Raw genomic sequence first — 27,710 nt, forward strand, 5'->3', positions numbered from 1 at the left:
AGGGCTCTGTATAAGAATGGAAATAGAATACTTTTTTCATTCCCGTCCTTAATACGGATTCCAGAACGTGCAGGAATTACGCCGGAAGCAACCGACCACAGACAATGAATACATTGTGGGCGGTTGGAGAAGACCGTTAAGTTTTAGGCACGGAATCAGGCACAAATAATATCATTGTTGACCTTATTCCGTTTTTCTCACGGGTGTGATAATGATGTAGATATCGATACCTTTTTGCCATAATGAGGAGGCAACAAGATATATCACGGTTTATGATATAATATACTAGGAAACAGCTTGATTTGGCGAAATAATAATATGGTTCGAGTACTGGTTTCGATCCTATTTCTAACTGCACGGAGAGGAAGCCACAGTATGTAGCATATTACCTTATGAAAAAATTATTCATAAACCAAAATATGGTCCACAAAATATTGTCTATTGCGGCCCATCACAACACGCTCTTCGGTCGTAGGCGTTAAAATATTTCGTACGTTATTGGGCATCATAGCCGGTGACTACTCATGCGACCTTGATCTAGGCGTGTATTTTACTCCAAAATTATGAATTCTTTTACGCAATCCCTGGGACTGTGAAATCCACCGAAATGCGGTTTTAAATTGAATGGTTTTGAAAACTGGGCATAATAGACTCCTCACTGGACACTGATAATAATTACTGGTGATTATATTTTTTTCATTAAAAGTACTAAAATTCTATAATGATTCTGATCTAATGTATAGATTTAAATAAAAAAATAGCATTCAAAATTATGAAAACGTTTCACGTTATTTTTATTTTTAATTTACAAATAGAATTCGTACACATTAACTCATTTATATCCTTACTGCGTTAAATTTAAAAATGGTGAAAATAACAAACAACCAAAAATTAGACAATAATCCCCTCAGTTCAACTTTCCTTTAATACTCCATTTTACTCCCCTTACATATGAAACGTACTTGGAACAATTTGAAAATACAGATTTTTAAAGCAGCTTCACGCAGTTTAAAATAAGAAGAGTTCCTAACTGTGCGATGAGTGAAGGAGAAAGTACCGAAATATTTTCGCAAAACTTATCACTTTCTATTTCACTTAAGCTATTTTCCTAAACACATTAAAGGCTTTGCTTTCATTTTCCCAGCTTAGAACAAAATGAACGGTACATGAGAAAGTGAAGATATTAATTCAAATCAGCACACGGTTCCCATGGGGGTATATAATATTTCCTTGGCTGATGATAGAAATTATTTTCCATACGGACGATTTATCAGCAGGTCATCAATATCATTGAAGAGAACGAAAGCTGATCTACCATAGCCAGCTCGCTGTAGCTAGCGTGGCATTGCCACGTGAAAAAATGGATGACTACAGACAAGTTGAACCCAACCATCAATACTGCTGCTTTCGTCGTTCAGTGGCAATTGTATTTATCGCGTAAACAGTTATTTTCATGTTATTCAATGGGTTATTATTTCACAAACCACCCAAATGTTTTCAAGCACACGCCGACAGTCATTAAGCTACCGAATTAGAAAAACCTTTTATACCGAGATGCAGATAAAATCGATAAAAAAAGCATATTTAGGTGGGAGATGCATACTGATGAGTCATAAAATGGAATAAGTAGTAACCCTAATTTACCCTAACTATGTAATAATAAGTGCCCTAATATTTTTATACTTGGGATAAATTACTGACGAATTTCACAGCCAGTGGATTACATTAACGTAATGTGTGAAGCAAAATATTACAGTACAACCATTATTTTAAATTAATTCATCGAAAACCATAGAATAACTTAAGACAGTGTTATTTTCCAATTTTAATATTTCTGATTTAAGTTATTCCATGGTTTTAGATATGAATTAATTAAAAATAATAGTCGTACTGTAATATTTCACTTGACACATTACGATGACGTAATCCAGTGGCTGTGTTATTCATCAGTTATTTACCCTAAGCATTAAATAGTTAGGATAAATTAGAAATCAGAAATATGAAAATTGGAAAATAACACTGTCTTATCTATCAATTTATTTCACCCATCTTAGCCCACAAAGAATCTTCTCCAACTGTGCTAGTTTTTTCATATGTATTACTAAGAATAATTGCCCTATTATTTTTCCTTAGCTAAGCTATTACACCAAATCTTCCCTGCTCCTCGTAGCATTCATTGCTGATTATTTATTGATATCGAAAAGCACTATTCTTTTCCATAAAACATTGTCCACATTTTTATTTGCTTATATCGACTGTTCTATCACCATATTAAATACGTACGTAATAATTTAAAGGACGGGGGTAGTTCTTTTTCAAAATGAAATAATGTCTACAATAATTCAATATTTGACGAGTCTTGCCGCGCCTCACTGTATCCTAAATTATGAGACACCATCTTATTTAGTGCAATAAAAGTGAGCAAAATAGTATGAGACAAACACACGTAGCTTCACAATTACCGTCTTCACCCAATCCAAAGCTTGATAATGCTTTTATGCAGATTATTGCATATTGTATCACCACTTATGAACATTTGCCCAAACATGAGATGAACATCTGTCCAAATTCTACACTGATCTGAATTGGTTACCTCTTCACAGCCGAAAGGATTATATCCTGGGATCTTTTCTGCTCTCCTTATTCCAAAAACAGACTACTGCATACCAGTGCGAATTATTCATCCCCCGCAAAAAGTTACTGGAATTTTCACCCGCCGTGTTTCTGACCTTCAAATTCCCCAAGCCCGCAAAAATATATATTTCAAATCTTTTCATCCAACTGCGTCTAGATTCTGGAACTCTCTTCCGCCAAATGTAAAGACGTCACAATCACTACAGTCGTTTAAAAGAAGGCTGTACTCTTATTTGAAGTCTGGGGCTTAATTCAGTCTCCTCAACTCATTAGAGTAATCATCTTAAAGTTGTGATGTTATCAAAACTCTCTACATAAATGTGTATGTGTGTGTTCATAACTGTCTAAGTTTAAACTTATATTTTTGTGATTAGTATTGAATATTTTACATTTTTGTACAAATATCTACTAATCGTTAGCCTAGCAATAATATCCATGATGCCTTATTTTTGCCAAAATGCCTTTTATTAAGATGTAGAACATTTCCTGTATTTTCCATTTTTTGCTCTCATAGGTTTTACCTAGAGCATAATAAAAATATTCTATTCTATTCTATCCTTATTTCTGGTTTTGTCCTCCTAGATAAGTAGATGCCTTTAATGCAATCCGTACATTTTACCTACAGTTTTAGACAATAGTTATTCGAAAAGACAATTTCAAAAACATCCCCATCCATTCATTGGAAAATTAAATTATCTATGACAACAGATGTTAATAGTGCATTGGAAAGGTCGAACTGAGTATAAGAATCCGGAAGATAGAACGTGAGAGTGCTGATTCACTGATAGAGTTTATGACTTTTCCGTTCGCATTTCACAGCTTTATTCTAAGAAATAGCTTTCACTGAATTACTTGGATTTTTCGCATGTCATTGACTCAGTATAAGAAGTGTTTCAGGATAACGGTCAGAAGAGGAAAATTTTGAGATTGAGGAAGCAAAGAGCTTCCTCAGTCTCAAATTTTCATTCATACCAATTATATCATTATATTATACACCGTTCACTCTCTCATATAATATAACAACGTATCAGATGAAAAAAAAACTTAAAACATAGCCATGCTTGGTTTTAATTACATCTGCATTAGTATCCATCATCTATTATTACATCTACATCCCTATTATGTTTTGTAGCTCTGGTGATAAGTTTTCGTAAATCCGTAAATAAATAATTAATAGCAGTTTTATGGTATATATGCCACATGGCGTGTAGTTATACACAAAATTTAGTTACCACACCTTTGCAAATTAAAATGAAGTCAATTGAAAAGGTTTTGTGCTAAATTCTCAGAAGATAAGCGAAAAATTTAGTTAAAAAGTGCCTACATGAAATAATGCGGTGCTTGACCGAAAAGTTTATTTCTTTTACTATTGAATGTTTAATAGCTTTATGGTGTATTTATTATTAGCCATTTCAATCACAATGCACTCAGTAAGTATTATAATTACAATGTGCAAGATATTTCAAGTAACATTCAGTCTCCCGTTTTCATGTCATAAGAATTCGAAATGCTAAGCAATAAATCTATTGTTCAAAAGGTGTTCTGTAGATCTTAAATTTGACTGAATGATAATTTTTAGAGCGTCTAATGTTCATATTATTCCTCATTTAAATCTGGTCTTTCCCGGTTCCACTCAGAAAATATTGCTTCGAAGAAGCTGGTATAGAAAGCGGTCGAAAGTGCACATTCTTTGAGTGCATGGTGATAGGTATGTAGGCAGAAACGGAAAATGTTACTCATACGGGAAATAATATGAGTTATATTCCTAGAGCCACTAAGATGACTCAGATAATGATGAGCTGAGTGAAAAGGATTTATGCTACATGTAATGACATTCATTCTTTAAATGTAGGTAACCATATCTAAATTAGCATTGATTGAGATAAATATCGCTCTAAAATTACTCATATTGATTACTCTTTCAATTTTCAAACTTATCCATAAAACTAAAAACGAATAAAAATAATAAATAGAACAGGTGAGCTAAATTTATTAGCAGATGACAAACTTGAGACAGATTGGCTGTAGTCAACTCAAATTACTAAGTATCGTCAATGAATAGAGTTGTAAAACGTTCAGTTCAGTGGAGGAATACTATTTGCAGGTGATGTCATGATTGCGATCCAATACTTTATTTTCAAAGACGATAAACCATAATACCAATACCACAAATCTTTCTCTTGAATCTATTGCACTAAACCAGAAGTATTATTTAGTCCCTTTAAAATGAATTTGTGGCATTCGTAGGCCTCCAAATTAAGAATACAAGGGACTGGTCTATTTAGGAGTAATCCTTAAATAAAATCGCCTGTTTTTGTACTGCTATCATGAATATTGTATTTCTTGGACGTGATTATATAAAATCACATTGGTATATGAGTTTAATTTTAAAGGCAATTTTATAATATGTTTTTTATGTGTTGAGTTCATAAAGGAGATATGCAATGCAGCTCTAGTATTCGGAAAATTCAATGTGCTATTCAATCACGACTCAATGTGCATTGAGTATATATTGGAATTAGAAATATTATCCTCTGCTCAAGGGGGAATTTTTTTGCGCAGTATTGGGGTTAGAAAATAAACTTTCATCACTAAATCTTCTCATTCGGTCACTCAACTCGGAAATGACATCGGAAAGTTCACCGACTTCGTTTCAGGCTACGACTATTAGCTCTTAATGTTATCACAATTTCGTCTTCGGGTTCCAGCGTGATGTATGAAACGATTTTGATACTGCAGGTTTTAGAAAAGTCATTTGCATTGGGAAAACAAAAAATTAATGAAAGAGGAATGACCTCCATCCATCAGCAAAACTAATCGCATTGCGCAAGAGCAAAGGAATGACTGACTTGTAAAACCTTCGTCATCGGGGAAAATCTAATGCTATAAACATGTGCGCTAGTTCTTGGACTATGGCGCTGCCGAATATAAGGATGTGAGGGTTTTGAAGTGGAAATCTCTCATCTTAAATCATCCCAATTTTAGCCACAGTGCCAATAAATTTATTTTTGTGAGCACTGAAATTATGTGTTACGTACCGTGTATGGTCCCGGAAAAATATATTCACCCTCGGTCCCAAAAGATCCATTACTTGATTCGTCCCTGGCCTATTTTTCCCTTAAACCAGACTTTTTGCCTAAAAACGTCATTCCAAAGTAATTAATCATGCAACAAAACGGATAAACTGGGTAAATTGTGTAAAAAGCATGAAACGAGCCTTGAAAATTGCTCCGGTTACACGCTGGGCAGCGGTGCATCCAAGAAGTCCCCGATACGGCATTGGACAGCAAGGAAGCTGAATGGCTAGGGTAGGAATGAATCAGGGAAAATAAGAATAAGGATGGGAGAAATCAAAGAATTTAGTGACATTAGAGTTGATTTTAAACGGATGGCAAGTATCTATAATTCGCTGTAAAAAGAACGATGAAGATCGAATGGATCGGCCGAGAGAGAAATGAGGAATTCCACAGTGAAGTAATAGAGAAGATTTCAAAGATTTCAAAAAACCCTAAGAAGAATACAATTTAATCTGCCACGTCATGAACCATGTTGAAGCATGCATTATCGTTGAAAAACAAGTGGAAGGACATAGAAAGGCAAAGGGTGTTCGAGAATGATATGCATAAGAAACGTTATTAAGTATGTAAAAAAGGAAATTTTCCTTAATATTAAGAGGTTAGCAGTTAGGAGACTGGAGCAAAACCTGCGGCAAAGCAATCTTCGGATAGTTGACTTTCGATGATGCTGATGATGATGGCAAGTCCCTATCCCAGATGTTGAAACAAATGACTGCTGTCTGAGGAATAGAAAATTTTTAATTGAGGAGGGCATTAACGATCAATAGGCAAAAATCTTATATCAGTTTCACTCACAATCAGTTAACAGAGTCAATTATCGTATAAGGTGAAAGGTCTTCTTTACCCATAATCTCCGATTAGGATCAAGTCCAAAATACACTAAATAGTGATTAACTCTGTGGTATTCCAATTATAATTTTTCCTGGATATCACACAATTACTTATACCACTTCTTTTTTAAAGAGCGCGACCCGGGTTTCAATTAATTATCATCATCTTCAGGCTCTTTGAAATATGAGCACTCTTTAAATAAAAGTGGTATAAGTAATTGTGTGATATCCAGGAAAACTTAGGATCGAGTCCCCGATACGGCACTGGACAGTGAGGAGGATGAATGGATAGGGTTTGAAAGAATCATGACAAATAAGAATAGAGACGGGTGATATAAAGGCAAAGCCTTTAGCACCACCAGAGTTGATTTTAAACGGATGGAAAGTCCTTATAACTCGCTAAAAAGAGAATGATGAATGCAGAATGGTTCGACCAAGTAAAGAATGAGGAATTCTAAACTCCCTAAGAAGAAGGCGGGGCAAATTAATCGGTCACGTCATGAACCATGTCGAAGTATGCCTTGTCGTCGAAGAACAAAAGTATGCCAAGGAAAGGCAAAGGGTAGTCAAGCAGGAAAGAGAGCGGAGTGGAAGCTTGTGTCAAACTAATGTTTGGATAACTTTTGATTATGATGGCAAGTCCACATACCAGATTTTGAAATAAATAACAGCTATCTGAGGAACATGATATTTCATTGAGGAGGGTAGTCGCAATCACTAGGCATTAACCTTAAGATCAGTTTCACTCAGCTAGTCGTGTTAGTTCATGAGGTGAAAGATATTTTCAGTGAATTGTATAATGGTTTTAATAAATTTTCTAAATTCCACATGGTAAAATGATAATTTCAAAAGAAACTTCTGAGTGATATGTAAAATATGGAGCTTAAATCTAGCAAAATAATTTCTAAAAATTTTCAATAAACAGGGAATCTATCTGGAGTATATTCGCAGACATTTCTACAGCTCTAGCTGTGCCCTTACCTCAAGAGCGATTGTTGATAATATGCCGTCAATCTGTAGGGAAGATCTTGATAATATGCTGGAAACAAGAGCTAATTTTTAATTAACTAATTCTATTACATTAATTTCTAAATACATAATATTCTCAGTGTTTAACGAATTATTTATTGCACTTACGAAATTGCAAAAAATGGATCATTTGAAAATTCACACTGATATTTTCAACTAATGTTTCTTTGGTTTCGACACTGCCATGTTGGGTACCCTTTGGCGCAACTGTCCTCTCCGTTCTCTAATGTGCAAGAATGAGAATCTACGCTAATAACCCTTTCTAACCCAGAGCTGCTTCTGGAAGACATAAAATTTCAAGATTTTTCGTTTTGAAAACTTGAAGATGTTGCTCTCAATCATCATCATCGTGGCAGCTAAATATTTTGTCATTGCAATTTACACCGCAAATCAATGCATAGTTTAGATATTTCCTAAATATACCAGAAAATTTATACATTTTTGATGTTGCTTAGAAGCAATATTGGGTTATAATGGGTTAACTTGATCGTGACACAGCAGTGGGAGAACTACAGTCGGAAATATATTATCAGTGTGGAACGTGCCAAATGAATTATATTTTCTTATCTTCTCATAAATAGCTGTTTCAGGCGTGACTTTATTGAATCGGCAAAATAAAATGCAAACAATTTGATAATTCCACATAAATTTACTGCTATACGACATAGGTTTTAACGTAGTACGTCATCAACTGTTGGCCACTGGAAACCTTGGACGTATAGCATTAAATATATGTGAGATTGTAAAGTTTTTTTTTTTGCATTTCATAATGTTATCTTCTCATTCTTACGACACGGCTACATCTCTCTTATTTCCGTCGCATCATTATGATGTAAGCTCTAACTTTCTCGCCACACGTTAATCAGACACGGGTGATGTTAGCAGAACGGGAATCTTTTTCTCGAAGTTTTGGGATGGGGATATTCGATGGCGGAAAAAGGACCAGCTCGAATCCTAATTCACGCGAGACTTCCGAGGTGGGGCGCCTTGGGTAGACGCGGGAGTCTGGGCGACCTCGTTCCCGGGGAATGACTTAACACGCGGTCGCACCTTTTGTCGTCGTGGGCATAAAACGCCCAAAAACATCCTGAATTCCATTGAGGAATGAGCACGTGAAGGCCCCACCAAAACCTCTCATTCACCCACTATCTTCTCATTTATTTTTTTTTAATGGAGAGGATTCCTAATCACCTCCGTGAAATGTTTAAGAATAGAACAAAAACCATTCAGATGACATTTTGCACTTAGGATAATTCTTTGTGCTATCCAATTTCATGCACAACTGTCAGCAAAAAAATCATTTCTTATTACGGCATCTACATCTTTCAATTCTCTCCCTGAAGGCTTACAAAACAATGGCTCCATTTATTTATTCATTCAAAAATGTATCATACATGGCACTAATCAGTACGGAAAAAATGTTAACTGTGCTAAATAAATCCCCGCCTACATATTACGAATGTTGCACAATTTAAAACCTTGATTTATGGTGTTATTATTTTTGTATCATGCTACTATATCCATTTTTTTCTTTTCTTTTGAGCTTTTCGGAGACCCAATCGTTGTCAATTTCGTTTTACTCCCACGGTTATGCTCAGAGCATAAATATTCAATGTTGGAGCTGCAACATTGATTTTCACTGAGGGTTGTGCTATTCGTCAAAAACTGGTGCAAGCGAACACAGGTTTCACATGAATTAGGCTAGAAGCCGCTCGTGACTTGGAAGATACGTGCTATGCTTAGGTTTTGTTTAGCAGAGAGAGAGGGAGAGAACAAATATCTTTCACAGCAACACAGAGAACATCATTTCAGAACAACACCACAATTTTAGGTCTGACAGAAATAATAAAATAAAATGAATGAAATTGGCGAAATTTAGCCCAAAATGTAGGGATGGGAATGCTTATTTTCCTCCCTCTTTTTCGCTTTATAAATAAGCGGCTTCAATAAATCCTGAACTGAACTAGGAAACTAGGGTAGGAGCGCACCTAGATTTTATATATTTTGTAAAAAAACTGGCAGGATAGTTACATTAAAACATTATATATATAATTACCATATTGTACTTAAAAATTCTGGATACTATTACCGTCAAGGATAATTTCTAAAGACTTCCGATCCGTTTAACGAACTGACTCCATTAAAACTATTCAATTCATCCTAAATTATTATTTCTATTGATGTCTTCATTCGGGCGAGGTTGAGACCCCCTCTTCTACCTAACCCCTCGTTATTGTCATTACATACATACATATAAAGGTGAATAAACATTTACAATAGAAAAATATGCATCTACAATAGAAAATTTACAATTACAATATTAGCTTTTAGTGAAATATCAAGCCCTATACACAGGATATCAAGGATAAAATATGCAAATCTCACTTGTATAGGTGGAATGCTTGTGTAGAATGATTTCTATTCGTGGGAAAATAAATTAGGAGAATTGGCAAGGTGGCATTCTTATATGTGATGTAGGTCTGGTATGATGTCAAACGGAGTCAACAAAGATGAAATATACCTGATAAGGAGTAAATTGAAATTAAAAAAAAGTTTATATGGCTAAATTATTTATTCGCTAAATTTCTAAGAAAAAGGCGGTTAAAATTCGGCACATAACAAATCACATGAATGACGCCTTGGGTCTCATGGATAAGGGACTTTTCCAAAGGATTGAGCACACCTTTTTGAATAATAAACACACCACTTTTGGCCATATTTTAGGTAAATCCCAAGCTGAAATTTGTTTTAATTTGAACAATCTCCGTGGGCTGAATAATGTCATAACTGGATGAGCTAGCTGATAATCTACTGCCTTGTTTACGCAACGAAAGAGACCCGAAACAGTGTGAGACGCTTCGGTTAGATCAAAACATTAATTTACGATCAAAACTGAGTCATTTTCACCAGAGCCTTCTGAATTACATAACTTGCAGCTCACTGTTGCATGACAATGTCGATAATAACCACACTTCATGCCCGCCAACACTTGAATAAAAGCACTAAAAGATGTGAATTCATTGCTTTCTCCTCCATTAGTTAGCCTATGGTGGGAGCAACGGACTGTGACATGCTGAGCCTTTTAACCAACCGACCTTGTCCTTCCCACTTGCAATCCCAGCACAAAGCGACCCTGATTTTTTTATCCACGTCTCCAGCAAGTAAAAAATTCACGGCCTAACATAAATATATTCCACCACGGAAACAGCGTAGTGTCGACAAGCTAATTCAATAAGTTTTCAGAGGCCTTAATTCAATTATCCAATAGTAGCTACCACTAGAATGCAATCTTCAAAGAAATACGGTTCAAGTCAACAAATAAGTTGTTTTTACTTCGGATAACGCTGCGTAAACACATCAGAAAACATTAAAAAGTGAGGTTTTGCCATTAAAAGATAAAGTCCATATTTCACATTTTCAAATGTTATTTTTGTAAAACTGTATTTTTAATTTCATTGCCCAAATATCCATTTCCAAGATGATCAGAGCAAAATCGATTATTATGGTCAAGAATTGATAACAACGATGAACGACGCAAAAAAGAAATAGTTGAGTAGCACAGGCGAAGAGGGCTTTTTATAAAAAAAGAAGAATTATCTAACAGCTGAGAATACAAGCATAGAAGCAAGGAAGCCATTCTTCAGAGGCTACATAATGACCTCTTTTCTCTATGGAAGCGAGGCTTGGATGTTGACAGTAGCAGAGAACTCAAGATTGGAATAATTCGAAATGTGGTGCTACCGAAGAATTATTATTATAGTATTCTACCGATTAAGGTAGGTTTCCATGGAGTACTAAAGAGGTGATCTGGGAGCCTCCCTTTCCTTCCAGCACTGCCTTCTTTAATGCACTGTAAGGCCTACTCTCTTTCAATCTATCTAAAAATCCTATTCTTTTCCTTCCCCTCCCTCGTTGCCCCAACATTCTACCCTCCAACACCATTTTCAACATCCCCTCACCGCTAAGCACTAACTCCATCCAAACCTTCTGTCTCCTTCGTATCTCATCTAAAAGCTTTCTCTCCTCGCCAACCATATCCAGCACTTTGTCGTTCCTTTTCCTCTCCGTCCATTTCACCCTCTCCATTCTTCTCCATACCCACATCTCGAAAGCCTCTAACCTTCTCTCGTCTTCTTTCCTCAGAGTCCTCGTTTCCGCACCGTAGAGAGCTACACTCCAAACCAAACTCTTCACTAACCTTTTCTTTAAACTCTTACACAATGATCCTCTCAGAAGCTCCTTCCTGCTCATGAACGCCTCCTTCGCTAATGCTATTCTTTTCCTGATGTCCTTACTACTGTATCCGTTTTCCTCCAACGTACTGCCTAAATAGTTGAATTGCTCAACCTGCTCAAGTTTTTCACCACCCACCTTTATCTTGAGTCTCACATTCCTCGCTCGTGATGCTTTACAAAACCGCATTACCTTAGTTTTCTTGTGATTAATCCTCATCCCAAACTCCTCGCAACGTTCGTATACCGAAGAATGATGAAGATTAATTGGATCGACCGTGTAAGTAATGAGGAAGTGCTAAGAATTGTGTGAGAAAATACAAGTTGTCGAAAAACCTTATGGAGAAGACGGTGCAACTTAGTTGGCCACATTATGAGGCATGATGGCCTGATGAAAGTAATTGTAGCTGGACAGGTTGAAGGGAAGCAGGGACAAGACAGCCCCGAATGTGTTACATAGGACATGTTGTAAAGGATGTGAAACGGTAGAAATACGTAGCGATGAAGAAGCTAGCGGTTAGGGGAGAGGAATGGAGAGCTGCGTCAAACTAAACTGACTTGTAATTGGATTGTTGACTTATAATGATAACTATGAACGATAACATTCTACGGCACGCTACTCAGCACTGAGGAGGTAAAATTTGAGCAATAGAAAATAAAAAGGGGTACAAGGTATATAATGAGCATTTTTCTTAAATGAACATCAGGGAATCAGGGAATTTTAGTAGCCAAGTTGTCATCCACGAGTAAGCCAATGATGTGGCTGTGGATGGATTACACTACCCTCTACTTAATAATCCATTCTTTCCTTGCCTAAATGTGTCCCATTAATAATTGAAATGGGATCTTTTGCCAGTAGACATAACAAACACTCGTGTTTTCTTTTTTCAATAAACTCATGGAAACCATGTTTCCTGACGGTCGAATTATTTTTGGTGTTATAATTAAAAATTAAATGGATTTAAAAATGAAAATCCTGGGAGTAAAGGAAATATAGGAAAATTAATGTAAAGAGCACATTCTTAGTGGTATTGCTTTGATTTATCTCCACAATACCAAATTTCCCAACTCCTGGAGTCGAACGATCAAAAGGAATCTCAAAAGTAAAATACAACGGGGTGCAAAAAAATTTGCCATTCTTTTTCAGGTTCACTAATTTTTGACGGACTGTCAACGATTACAACCTTCCGGTAAATTTAAACGAGCGATCTAAATACGATGATGTGAAATCAATTTAAAAATATTTTTACTCGCAGTTTTGTCATTTTTTATAAATTTTTAATGCAAATAGTACAAAATCACTTTTATCGGAAATAAGTATAAAAATTAAGATGAAATTAAGAACAATGCACTTACGCTCTATAATAGTATTTTTTTAAACTCGGACATAACCCATAGAAAAACTAATACCATTCAATGTTTATTAAAAAAGATGTAGTAAGTATAAGCAATAGGTAGTTCTCCATCCAAGAAACCTTGAAATGGAATGCAACACAGTAAAAAATGAATTAGTGAATTTTATCATTCAATCACTGGCCATTTCCCCCAGAATATATTTTTCATTTATTTCTTGCAGTGCACACTTATTTTGCTTTCATAGTTCCACGATGGCCAAGTGGGGCAAACGTGCATACGTGACGCAAACACGCTAGACGCCGGGCACGAGCTCACTAAAAAAACATGCTCCATATAAACGGAAGTCTTTAGAGCCGCACCGGAAGTAGTTCACTGTCTCTTTTTCTTCTACGTTCACGGTTCAACGATTAAATGATATTTCCAACTTGCAGAGCTTGTATCGTAACCGGTATTACATAATTCCTCATTTAGGGCACGTGGAAATATGTAAGGTACTCTCGTTAACAGTTACGTTCTCTGGGTATATGTAGTTAATTGAATTGTTGGTAAGTAACTACTTCATTTTGATATTTTACCTTTGATCATTCCTTTTCCCAGAATGACGAGAAAACTACTCGTTAATCGTTTTAAGTCTTCGTTTCATTCAAGGGGTCGTCAGCATAAAAATGCATTTGCCAAACTGTTTATTAAGGTGATAGCCTTAGCAATAGCATTCCTACTGCTATGTGATTCCATATAAGAAATACAGTTGTTATGTGTATACTAAGCACTAAATGTCAGCTTGTATGTGCTAAATGACCTTTGCGAATAAGAAGGAGAATGTAGTGTTAACCGGACAATAATGGCGCTTAGATTTTTATAGTAAAAAGAAGACTGAGTGAGCTACGCAAAAACTGTAATTACACAACGTTCGCCGCAAATAAATGATAGACACTTCATCATACTCACTAATTTCTGAATGATTAGCAAATTTAAAAAGACACTTTATTTAAAAGACATTTTTTTGCGATGAATGACGCTACTGCCAACTAAAACAACCAAAAAAGTATTGGGAAGTACCTATATTGAAGATAGATTTTTGGAAACCATGTCACCGTCATCGGAACTTTAAATTTCAAATTTCCGAAATTATTCTTTTGAATTCAGATGATTACTGGGAATTTTGAAATCCATATTTTTTTCTGAGAGAAACTTTATTAGAGACTTATAGGACCGAAATCGATGATTAAAAGACCGCACAAAGCTCTTCCGGATCATATACCGGCTGAGTCCCCTATACTCAAACTTAAAAATGTTTACACACATACTCGTAAAGGCTACGGAACTGGCTTCCCAAACCTTAGTTTGTAAAATTCCCAGCACAATGACTGCATCTGTGGTGAGCTCTACCCTCAATAATCACCTTCTTGTTGAAACATTGAGAGAGCAAAATAAAAGAGTTGCAATTTCAATTGGATTGCAACTCGCGATGCAAGTGAGGAATGCCTATTGTAAAATTTGGCATTATGAGCTTTCGATTCAAACTCTATGGCCATGGTACAACTTCGTCAGAATGTAAACATGCCGTTGCCAATACTTAATAATATCTTGCTCCTTCATAGGTTGGTCAATATTTTTATACACTCAAAATTTATTGAATTTTTGGGTAGCATTAATACCATCATAACAGTAATAATGTAAAAAATAATGCAAGAAGCCAGTGCTGCATAATTATCCCCCCTATGACTTTAATTATAATAATCAATAATAATTATTTGATTCAAATGCATCGGATGGGATAATTATTCTGTACTGAGACTTTTTTTACACTACAGCCATCGTGATATTTAAGTAAAAATACAAACTTTTTCTAAAATAAATTGCAATATATGATTGAAAAGAATCCCGACCATTATCCGATCGGTAATCAGTGATATTTTAGCTTGCCTCTATGTAAACATAACGCAATAACCAACGAGTCCAGGAGAAAATTTATAGACTCTCTAAGACGACTATAGATTTCAAAATGTTAAACGCATTAAAAGAAGCAGATCGAATACAGTATAGGACAGTGAAATTTCGATTAATTTCAAATGGATTTCTTCTTTCCCTCTTCCTTCATCAGTCAACTATCATACAACGCAAGTTAAAATCAGTTGAAATTTCCCAAACTGCCCCAAAACAATATTGTGAATAATAGTGGCCAATTAGAAAATTCGTCGCTAATTTTTAACGTTTATTATTGTTTTCAGGCATGACCATGGTGGAATCCAGCGTGATCTGTACCTCCCCAGGAGCCATATATTCCCACGCATCGCTACCCCTACTCGCCCTCCTCTCCGTCCTGCTCCTGAGGCCCCTGCTCGTCACAGCCGCGCCCCCGACGCCCCTGCACCCAGACCAGCACCAAGCACCACAATCGTACCACCAACATGGAGACGCCGGAGAACAACAGAGGTCCATCGCCCGATCGTATGAAGCATACTCGCCACCAGCCTCAAGCGATGACTGGGTCCCGTCCAACTTCAAAATGAGAAGGAATGACCGAGGTACGTATATTGTTCTAGCCAACACCCTATGCTTGGTCTAGGGATACTTGGAGTAATCTCCCGTTTAATGCCACGCACGGGTTTTAAAAAACGGTAGCGAAAGTGGTGCCACTTTTTCCGTTCACTTATGAAACAATTATCAAAGTAAATTCAACCGATATAAGCGTATTATAGTGGAAGTTTGATAGATAAAAATCGACGCAGTTGCACTTATCTAAGTAAATTCAACCGATATAAGCGTGATATAATGGAAGTTGGACACATTAAAATACACGCAGTTGCACTTTTCCGCAGTGATTTTAATGGTTCTTGTACCACATTATAGCTTTGTGAGCCGAAACGCGTTGTACGCATTAAAATATTTGTGGAAAATATCATATACGTTTTACTTTAATATTGTTTTAATATTATATCGGGTCAGGTAGGTTTCCATGGAGTATTTAAGAAGTACTGTGGCAGTCTTCCCTCCCTTCATAGACTTCCCTCATCAATTCATATTCAAAGGGTCAATTGAAGGTGTACTCAAGGTCTCACTTGTAATTCAAGACCTACTCTTCTTCATTCTATAAAAAATCATATTCTCTTCCTTCCCCTTCTTCGTTTACCTACCATTCTACCCTGCAACACTGTTTACAACATCCCTTCACCGCTTAGTACTCGCTCCATCCAAGCCATTTGCTTCCTCTGTATCTCATCTATAAGCTGACTTTTGTATCCACTCCATATGTCCATCACTTCGTCGTTCCTCCTCCTATCTGTCCACTCCACCTTCAAATAAATCCATTTAAAAAGCTTAACTTGAAGTAGACCGAAATAGTTCACCTTCGACGATTTGAAAACCCAAGAAGTCGAGTCCGTACTGAATACTAATGAATACTTCAATGCTTACTTTACAGCTTAGCGCATGGAGCCTGAAGAATAAAAATTATTAAAAGTGAAATATACGTATTTTAGCTAGCTGCTGTCTTTAGATGATAGTATGATATAAAATGAAACTTGTAGGTTCATCATAGGCGTTCAGACATGGCGAAAGGTTAGAAAGTGTTGAGGTGGTACCTAGGTTCGCGACTCCGCGGTCGGAAACGAATTTTTTCTTGTACTTCACTTTTTTATTTTGCCATAGAAAACGACATCTATCTAAGTTTATAATTAAAAATAGGGCACCAATAATGCGGGAAATGCAAGCCTTAAATTTTAAAATCAATAATTTTCCACCCATTTGAGCCAACCACAACACCATTCTCATGTAGCAACAGTCATTTCACTGTAGTTACATGAGAATTTTCACTTTTTTTCACTTGATTATGAGTAAAAAAATACTGGGGTAAAGACCCTATACTTTATTTTTACCGCGATTCGTACGATTTCAAGGCCACTAAATCAGTTTTAATGATTTATTCGATGGAGTATATGTTCTAGCATTAATCGTAATTTTTTCAATGCTTCTATAAGTATTTCCGTAAGAACCCGTATAACAAGGAAACTTTTCAAATATAATTTCTAGAAAATGAGGCACTTTAAGGGAAGGGAAGGTAAAATTTATTGTGCTCATCAATCGATGAAGCACTGTTAGATGAGTTTATAATGAAATATGAAAATGACATGGAAATCGTGTTTCGCACCCTCCTTCGAACGCATGCAAAGAGTATATGCTAGAAAACAGAGCATCACAAAATGTGTGAATTCCTTTAATTCAAAGCATAAAGTAAAATTTTTCTATTTAAAAATTTAATATATATAGTCTTACTAATAGCTTTTCATTGAACTAATTTATTGTTTATCCTCCATTAATTAATTATATCGAGTTGCAGCACGACAATTATGTTTGACAGATAATCACCACACACGTATTTGAAGAGATGCTCGAGGAAAATTACGGTTGATGGAGAGGAGGCGTCATTCACAAGCGCCCCAATTCCAGATGACAAGCGCCGCACGAAAATGCAAACGACTGTCAAGATGGCATCACTTCGCATTGAGTACATCCCCCTGTGACACAGTGTGGTCGACCTCGTCAAAAAATTGGGCTGCTCATTAAAAAAACCAGCGTGCAAGTAACGGAAAGGCCATTATTAAATGCATATAGCTACCGCATTTAACCCAAAAATATTACCAAGAGTCTCAAATCGCGGTAGGATAGGAGCAAAACTGACCAAAGAGGGGTTAGCCGCACTAAAAACCATAAATATAGAAAAGAATGGAACGTATTATGGTGACTGAATATACATTAATTGTGTCACATTGATACAAATTAACCCATGTATTTATGAAATAATAGTTCATTTTTTATTCTTGCCATTTCTAAAGAAAAACATTAAACAATTGCCAAACTTTGGTTACGTGGAATTTGAAACTATAAAGTCTCTCATTCAGGAGGCATGATTTGGAGCTTAAATAGCAGTACAGACCAACGAAATCTATTATTTTTATTTACACTTTTGTGGTACTAGGATATACCTTCACACAGTTAATTGTCCTTATTTGAACTTTCTTAGGTTCCCATTCTTTAGGTGATTTAAGAGTTATTTTTCGTATGCGTTTAAACTCGAGGAGCGACAGATATTTATGTTTTGGGCACATTATTCCAGATGCCTGAGACAAATAATGCAAATAATTTTAGGTACAATGTTGATCCATACAGATATTGCAGGTCAAGTCTGGTAAGAGCATTCGAAGATTTAACTTCGTCAGAAAATATAGGGATTTTTTATTTCTAAAAAGGGAGTACATGAAATAAGACATGAAGAATTACGTCTAGTTTCTTTTATGTAAAGTCAAGAGTGATTATCTAGGTAAAGAGAGATATGATTATCCCTCCGCAAGTTGAAGAGTTACCTAGCACATAAATTTAATAGACAGTGGAATAATTTTTACAACTTTTACTAGGCATTGCTACCTCCCTTGTTAAAATTATCACAAAATTGAGTTATTCTGAACTATTAACCACGTTAAGTCGAGTTATGACGCATTTGGTTGTTGTGGACTATAGTATAAAATCTTCTCATATTATCAACTCTTAAATCTCACCTAGTTAAGGAAAGCTAGTTTTCACCGGTGAGACTGAACAGCAAAGAATTTAGTAACAATCGTATCATGATATTAAGTGGCGCGTTCTAAAATGCAAGATTTGAAGTTTTCTCGGAAGCCATTCAGATGCATTAAGGTGAAGATATCTCATCATTTGAGTTTTCCTCCTCTTCATCCTGCATTAATGTACCTACCGTTTCCCATGGGCCGTGTCCATTCCCAGCATGAAAATTGCAACGGAACCCGAGAAGGCGTAGCCAATCGACCCAGAAATTAAGCGACTGGACGACCTTGACTCATTCGCATAAAAATTCAGGATAATTACGATCTCGTCGCTGTTTTTTTCCTTGAATCTTCAGAAGCATTCATTCTTTTTTATTTCCGGAAGCATTTCACGGTTAAATCTACTCCAGACACCGAAAATGAGGTATCCCGAGATTTTCTTCTCGTTAACTGGCTCTGTTACGGTACGAGAACATTTGTTTTTGTAAGGTATACAGAATAATGGACAATAAAGCGGAACTGTGTATCGTCATGAACCAAAAAAGAACATGGTGGGATTTCCATGATGTACAAAAATTAATATTATTTGCGAGCAAGTGAAACGACGGTACAGACAGTATTTTTATACGGCTCGGAGGTTTGAAACCTTACAAAGGAGTCACAAAAGAACTTAGTGTGGTTTTAAAATACAGGAGAAGAGTATGTGGCACAGCCTTGGAATGATACCAGTGGCGAATAAAAATAAACACAGGAATTAGAGAGATTCATGACAGACCAGATTTTGAAGCAGTAATCCGAGTAATTTTCGCTCACATCACATCGTCACTAATATAATCGTTCTAATTGGCTATATGACGTAATATTACAAATCCTTTTTGAAGTAAAGCCTTTTATAAACATTTAAATATAATTCATTATTCAATAAAGTTAGGATCTATTTTTTAGTCGGCTTGAATTGTAGGTACACAGCTTTTTATAGCAAAAATCTTTAAATTTTAAAGTCAACTGAAACAGATTCAAAGGGGAAATAATATTATAAACTTCAAATTTTTCGAATTTGGAAAGGAAATAACCAACCAGATTTGACCACGAGTGAAGTATATATGGGGATTACTTGGTGCAACCGTGAAACCTTGAGGAACCCAGATGAAAAAACGAAAAAAAGGAAAGTGAATAATAATATAAAAACTATTGTTATTACTATGATGCAAACTCTGCTCGCGTAAAATGTATTGCCTTCCGATAGAAATTGATAGAGCTGCTTCAGATTTTTAACATGGGTGCACTTTCTCTCCACCGCTCTTTCTAGAGGTGACTGACATCATAACTCCCTGTGGGTAGGGTGATCTAACTGTAAATCAGCCAGTTGCGGTCTTGTTAATCCCTTCAGTTAAACGATTCTGCCCATACCAATTTCACGACTCGGGAAAAAAATGGTTGAAATCAAAAAGAAAAGAATCAACCTAATTGAAAAAATGAAGAAAACGACTCATGGCAAGAGACTATACTGGAAAGGAGCCAAGAGCTAAAGGAAATGAATCCTTGAAAGTGGGTTATGGTGAATGGAATTTAAAAATGCAGCAACAGAGAAAATAAAAATCACTTAATTTTTCCATCTCATGAATTCTTGCAAGTCAGGTCAAACAACTCGTAACAACATTTTAGACCTAATAGATATTTATGTTCAGTTACGATCAAGTATTTGGCACATAAATTAACGTATTATGAAACAAGAGAGAGGTGATAAACATCAAAGCGTTGTGGAGGAGATTATCAAAGTTGTAGCGAGTGGGGGAGAGGGGGTTCAAGTTTGAACTCCCCCTCAATGAATGGGAGGTGCAGTTTTAAGCATAGGTACCCCAATCTCTCATCCCTTAAACCTATCTCCCAAGCCGATGCGTAGATACCCCGTCCATAGTTGAACTTCCCGTAAACTTTTTTTTCTCCTGCCACAAGATGTGTTGAAATTTAAATAACCACAGCGTGTTATTTCTAAATAGTATAGTATCTTGTGGTATTTAAGAACTAACACTTTTCATTTTGAAGACGAAAAAATGTAATTAACGTTGTGAATCATAAGTAGGTACTACCGCACAGGCTGCAAAAGATATTAAAACACTTAATTCGTAATTAGATATGCCTCAAGTTCTTGAGATTTCAGTGAGTTTCGTCGCATGGGTACCAAAATTCATTCCTATTTTTGCCAATACATGCACCTAAGTTTGAAACACCAAAATTAAGCAGAATCATATTCAATTCTTTATTAATTTATCTTCATGTTATAACCAAAGGGAAAAACCGAAAGACTTATCATCAGAGATGCGTGAAAATCGCAAATGCGATAAATGCGATATAGATGCGATGTGCGCAAATAAATGCGACACAGATGCGATGACTGGACTTTTATGATATTTTTACGCAAATTTGCTTTTTTGACGGCAAAATTTGTACATTTTGTGCCGATCGCAGTTTAAATGCTCCGCCGACACTCACCGCTTAAAGTACGTGAGCGACTGGCCAGCTGCTAGTTGGCTGGGACTCTGCGTGGCCGCGAACTACAAGTGGGCGCGGGCAAGCTACACCTCCGCCACTATATGTCTTATTCCTTAATTTATTAATGTTCTACAACATAATTATTTAAAATATTGTGTATATTGTCATATAACTGTGTTTCACTACATTTTATCGTCATCTACCTCATTATGAAAATAAAAAAATAGATGCTACAAAATGCGATAAACTGTTATTGAAAGAGGTGATAAAATAAAAACGAAAGTGCGATTTCTACGTATCTCTACTTAATATATACTTCGGGAAATACCACAATAATTAATTCGTAACCAGGTTTTCAGCCATTATCATCACCACTCATAGACTTTTCCCCAAGATTGGATATTAAAAAACTATCAATTTATTATTCCGTCGGCTACCCTCTTCATATTTAAATATTTTTTCATCCGGCATCTCTTGGTCCAACAATGTAATCCACAATAAACCTCTGCACTTATTCCTGTACGCTAGTATCACGGTAAATGTATGTCCGAATTAGGCCACCATTCGTTACAATACGGCACATTAGCTTAATGGCCCTTTTCCAAGAATGCCGAAGATTTACATCCGCTCTGCTCTTATCAACTATTCTTTTCTTTGTTTCATTGCCGTCATCAAGTAGGGCAAAGATTAGTACCTTCTCATATATAAATGTCGTATACATAATTTAGTTCTTCGCCGGCGTATTATACTGGGGATATCTTCCAGGATTTTCCTCCGAGTAGAGTAATTGGGAGGCGTTTTGATGGGACGGTTTTATTTGAAAGAGGTGGCTCAATGCTAAATGATCATTTATCACATTTCTTTCGAGACGTTACTCCGATTGCCGTTGGCAAATATGTTTTTTCAGTTTTCTTGAACTCTAAAATTATTCCTAAACAGGTTATCATAGCATTCTAAGGTTGATTTTATGAAGCATTCCTTATTACATCAATATTTAGGAAATTATCATTTCCTTTACCAGGGCTTTCATAAATTAAAGAAAAGAAGATAAATATAACGGGAGTAGCTAGGCTCTCCTCGAAATCCTGCGGAAGTTAGTTTGAATGAGACACAGAAATTTTTAAGCTAATTTTTCGTTGATTTATGTAAAATAATCTTGAATTAAGTATACCTGCCCTAATACATTAACAGTCAATACACATTACAATGAAGCTACATTGTGAGCAATTATTACCTTCGAAAAAACTATAATAAATTTGACATAATGCTTAAAATTTAGTATCCAATCTTCGGATTATTGAGAAGACGGAGGAATATATGTTTTAGAGGTTCGCAAAATCCTACCTCGAACACCGAGTTCTTGGAAAGGCCTATTTCGTCTGGACGAAAGGGAAAACGGGAGCGGGGACGTGCCAAGCCCCTCAAGGAGGGAAGAATGCCCCTTCCGCGTTCACAGGGGCAGAACTCAATGAAGCACAAATTTCGTGGACCCTCAGCGGCATTCCGGAGCAAGGGCAAAAACAACGGGGATAAAAGGAGGGGGAAAGAAAACAAAAAAGTAGATTTACCTTAACTGGGACACTTCATGTTTCTTTGAGTGGTGGACAAATTATTGTGGATTTAATTTTCGGGTGAAGTATCGGTAAATTTAATGCCGTGTTAAGGGTTGAATATTCGAAATATAAATTTGTCGAAGTGCTGGCGAAGAATTGTATATATCCCCACAATTATCTGATAAAAGCTTAAAAAACATAAAATACACATATACAAAGTAATAAAATGTTAAACAGATGAACTGACATTAAGTCTTATTGAGAATTTATACTTAAATTTACCGAAAAGGTTAGTCAAGAATTAAAAATATGCCTTCAATTATTTGATAACAGTTCAAATGTAAAATACACGTTCTAAATGGTCAAGATTTGTATAAATTGATCGATATCAGTAAACTCAAAATTCAAACAATTTAGTGTACGAGCAGGATAAAGAGACAGGTATTGCATATTGCCAAGGAATTCAGCGAAGACTTGAACAGGTTAGCATTTGGTAAAATATGACGAGAAATTGTTAAGCTTCATTAATTAATTGTACAATTAATCGAGTGAATGTGCAAAGGTAGGTGTATCAGGTCAAAAACATCTAGGTCTGTAGACTCTTACAACCTTTTCCTAATTGGGTATTCAGTCAGCTAAGAAGCATTTAACCAATTTATCAATGCACATACGATGGATTTTTTGAACTCTTATAATAAGAAATGAATTTTTTGCTTTCCTCTCCAGTGAAAACATATATTTTCCTAATTGGCTGACGTTCTCCACTCATACTTGTGCACCATAAGGGATGAAATGAAACGTTAAATAACAAGAGATTAATTGAGTTACTAGTAAAAGTTAAAAATAACCTTTTATCTAAAAGTGTCAAAATTTGTAATAAAGAAAAGACCGAATTAATTCTGTAAAATAAGTGATAGTCACTTAATTATTTAAAGATAAAATACGAGGGTACTGGAAAAGAATCATTTCCAGATCGGCATTTCCAGCCTGTGCGATGGTTGATTATATTTCGCATGACGCATTTCCATCCGACAGTACCGAAAAACAAGTATCGGGTCTGCCTTGAAATAAAAAGACTAAGAATAAAGGCGCAGTGTGAGCTCGTAAAAGCAAAACTATGCCACGAAGGAAGGAGGGGATGTTGGAAGGGGCGGGCGTTCCCCTCCCCTTCCCACGTCACACCCCCATTGCCACACCAAGTCGATTCAAAACTCAGCTCTCCTCACGAGGAAAAAAATATATAGTCGAACCTCTCACAACAAAAAGAAAACAGTCACTTCTAACGTAACAAAATTCAAGTTTAGGCCCAGCCTGGGCCAAATTCACGTGTAGATGGAATTTATACGTGAATTTGGCCCGAAGTCCGTCCTACTGAAAAGTGGCAAGGAGTACTGAGTACAGAAAAAGCTTACGCAGCAAATCGCTTTAGGACTGACGCGGTGGAAAGGCAATATTTATATGATAAAATGTAAACTAAAATATTCGACATTGAAATTGACATAGAATGTCGAAACCATGGTCGGTAATGGAGTTTTGTATTACCATTTTTACCATTACCATTAAATAACGTTTTTTAGTTTATATTCATGGATAAATATCCTTAACTATGGTTCATTTAGAGTTCCTACCGAGTTTAGTCTTGAGTTTGGAAAGGCAGGGTGCATTTCACCCTGTACTACGTGACAGGTTAACGTTGTGTGGATTCATTCAGAGTAGGGAGACTACATAAGGTGTGTTGAACCAATCTCAGGGCAAAGTAATCCTAATAATGACACCCATTTAAATCCTCTCACGCACGCTGGATTAATCGAGAGTAGCTCAGATGGAATTAACAAAAAAATTTAAAGAGAGGAACTGCAATATCACCTCCACTAATCTGTGCAATATTTCGAAAAAAAATTGACCGACTGAACGTAAAGAAAATAAAAATTTGAAAAACAAAATTCTGGATTGGACTGGGCCTTAACTCAATGGGAGGTGAGTTAAAAATGAAATACAAGATTCCATAGATGAAACAGAGAGACGAAGAAAGTTAAGAAAGAGTGTGTAAAAATAGCAATGTCTGAACGATATTAGTTTTTAAATGATATTCATAAATTTTCACGGTAATTTTCCCATTTACATCTTCTCCCGTAGCTCTATCCGAGAACAATGGCACAAAAAATTATCTGAATTGCAATTCAACCCCGTGATCTATTAATATCATCTGCTTCTTTAAGTTATTTACGAGTGTCATTTTTCATCACGGTTCATTCTTACAATCCCAAAAATCCATGTCCCCATTGCGAGAAAAATGGCTTTTGAGCGGGAAAAAAGAATTTGAGGCATGTCAGCAGTAAGGAGAGGAAACTCTCGCTTGCTTTAGGCTACGTTTATCTAATCATATCGCAGTGCCATCACGCTAGAAGTCTTTCAAAAGTTGGTGGGATGGAACTTAAAAGCTATTGGCAGATTTTTATAAGGGTAGTTTTCTATGGATCCCAATTGGAAGATGTCATTCAATCTCTTAAGATAATTTATTAAGATTGAAACATTTATGTGAACAGCAGACAAAGACGAAATGAAATGTGCACCAAAAATTTTTAGTTCATAGGAAAATGTTAACTCCGATAATTAAGGAGTGATTTTAGACTTTAGAAGATCTTATTATCCAATGTGTAACTGCTGCCATCTACGTTCATGGCCGAAAACTTGTCCATTTTCATAAAATATTTCTAATTCTATAATAAATGAAAATGTAAAAAGAGGAAATAGAATGGTGCGGTGAAGAATAGAGAAGGTGGAGAGGTCGGAGGGGAGGAGGAAAGACGAAGTGCTGGATATGATGGGTGAGGAGAAGCAGCTTTTAGATGAAAAAAATACTGAGGAGACAGAAGACATGGATGGAGGGAGTACTTAGCGGGGAGGGGAGGTTGAAAACAGTGCTAGAGGTTAGAATGTTAGGTAAACGAGAGGAAGGGAGAGAATAGGATTTTAGTTAGAAGTAAAGGGGGCAGACCTCATTGTGAATTATGTAGTCTATGAGGGAGGGGGAGGCCGCCAGAATGCATCTTAAGGTCTCCATGAAAACCACTACAATCGGTAGAATATTTAAATGAAAGTTTCAAACAGTAATTTATCTAAATTGGTAGATTACTTGCAAAAATTTAAAAATCCATCCAGCGAGAGGTACTATTATCGAAATGTATTAAGGTATGCACTCCTTTTCGTGGTATGGAATGTTATTTGGAGGATGCGACCGACAGCTGAGATCATTTTCACCATGAGGGAAGGGAATGGAAGGAAGGGCGGAGAGAAACTCGGCGTCGGAATTAGCCTGCTATTAACGAAAGGCGCCAAGGGGACCACGGCTAAACGTCCCATCCGACGGACGGAGTGTTGCGCTTGAAATGTCCTCCACAAAACACTCAAGCAGGCAGTCTCTGAAAATTCTCTACCACTGCCGGGATTTGAACCCGAGCCCGCCGGGTGGGAAGCCAACACTCTGGCCACCATACCAACCCGATCCTCCACTCCTTTTTGTCTTCAAACACTTCGTAAAAAATGACACTTATGAAAAACTTAAAATCTTTCTATCCTACCGCCTAAATCTTTCATCCTTTTCCCAAGATTTTTTTTCCCGCCGCATACTTCTTTGGCTCCATTCACTAATTGCCGCAAGAGATTTGAACCTCTATCCCCTCCAACCCTTTTATCTCCCACGCCACTCAAGCCAAACCTCAGTCACCTTATCTCTCTAGCCTTTGGCACTTAAATTCCCAGGACCCACTAGCCCTAACACAAAAGGACACATCCATCCCATTCTTCTGTTCTTTTTTCTTCCGCTTGGCCTTGAATCTCACTGCAAGGATAACGGTCCACCCTTCTAAGCTATGCCTTTTTTCGGGGGTGATTCCGCGCGGGGTTGCGGCTTTTCGGCTGGTGTTGTTAGAAGTGAAGAAGTCGGCTTAGGTAAGAAGCAAAGGACGCCGGAGGAGAGGCGGTTAAGAGTCAAGGAAGGGATGGAGAAAAAAATTAAAAGAAGGTCGGAGGATGAGGCCCTTTATTTTTTTCATATCTTTCTCACGGAAAGCGTGTGTTCCTTTTTCCCTCGTTTCGGGGTGGATTTTTGGGTGAGTTCGGTTTTGGGGCAGGTGTGAACCAAAAGTGGGTATCGTGTGTTGAGGAGGAAATGGAAGGTATCTGTGGAATGAATGCGAGGTCTGATTCATCAGCTGGGATAGGGTTGAGGATAAATTTGTATGGTGTAAACAGTAACTGAAGTAAATTGAATAAACAAAAATTGAAGTTAATTAACTACATTAAATTAAAATCTTATAACGATGAAATATATAATGCAAATAAAAAGGGAATTCAAGCAAAAATGCAAATAAATTAATTAATAATTTTCTTTCTACTTTATTACTTTACATTGATTTATAATGTACATAGTAATTAATTTCTTTGGATTGTAGTTTAGATTTGTTTTCTTTACATTTTATATTTCATCGTTGAACAAGTTTAATTTAAAGCCATGATGAAATAAATTTATTTCAGTTAAAAAGTTTTTGGATACTTTATTTGGAAATTTATACACTCGTTACGCTACGCCGATTTGTGTATGGCATTGTTTTGCGTTGTGTAATGAATCTGAAAGAGAGAAGGAGAAATCTTGGGCAAAGGCCTTCAAAATGTGGTGCTACAGAGGAATGATGAGGATCAAATGGATCGACCGAGTTAGTAATAAGGATGTAATTAGAAGATTAGATAGAAGAAAAAATAGAAGAGAAGCCTCGTGAAAACCTTGAAAAGAAGAAGGAAGAACACTATACGTCATATGTTGAGACACGATGGCCTGATAAAGACAATCGTCGAGGGACAAGTGGATGACAATAACGGAAAAGGAAGGCCTCGAATTAAATTTATGGTAAAGGTAAAGAAGGATGTGAAAGAGAAGAAATACGTATGT

The 27,710-nt window shown here is 36.4% G+C and overlaps 1 protein-coding gene across 1 annotated transcript in view; it reads left to right on the forward strand.

Moving 5' to 3' along the window:
- LOC124169717 (serine protease filzig-like) overlaps positions 1–27,710 on the forward strand; it is a 95,046-nt gene that overhangs the window by 44,699 nt on the left and 22,637 nt on the right. The window contains exon 2 of the mRNA XM_046548404.1: positions 15,390–15,686. Coding sequence (XP_046404360.1) covers positions 15,392–15,686 — 295 coding nt within the window. The 5' untranslated portion in view covers positions 15,390–15,391. The remainder of the gene's footprint in view (positions 1–15,389; positions 15,687–27,710) is intronic.

Source organism: Ischnura elegans, chromosome 12 (genome assembly GCF_921293095.1).
Source record: "Ischnura elegans chromosome 12, ioIscEleg1.1, whole genome shotgun sequence".
NCBI classification, from domain to species: domain Eukaryota; kingdom Metazoa; phylum Arthropoda; class Insecta; order Odonata; family Coenagrionidae; genus Ischnura; species Ischnura elegans.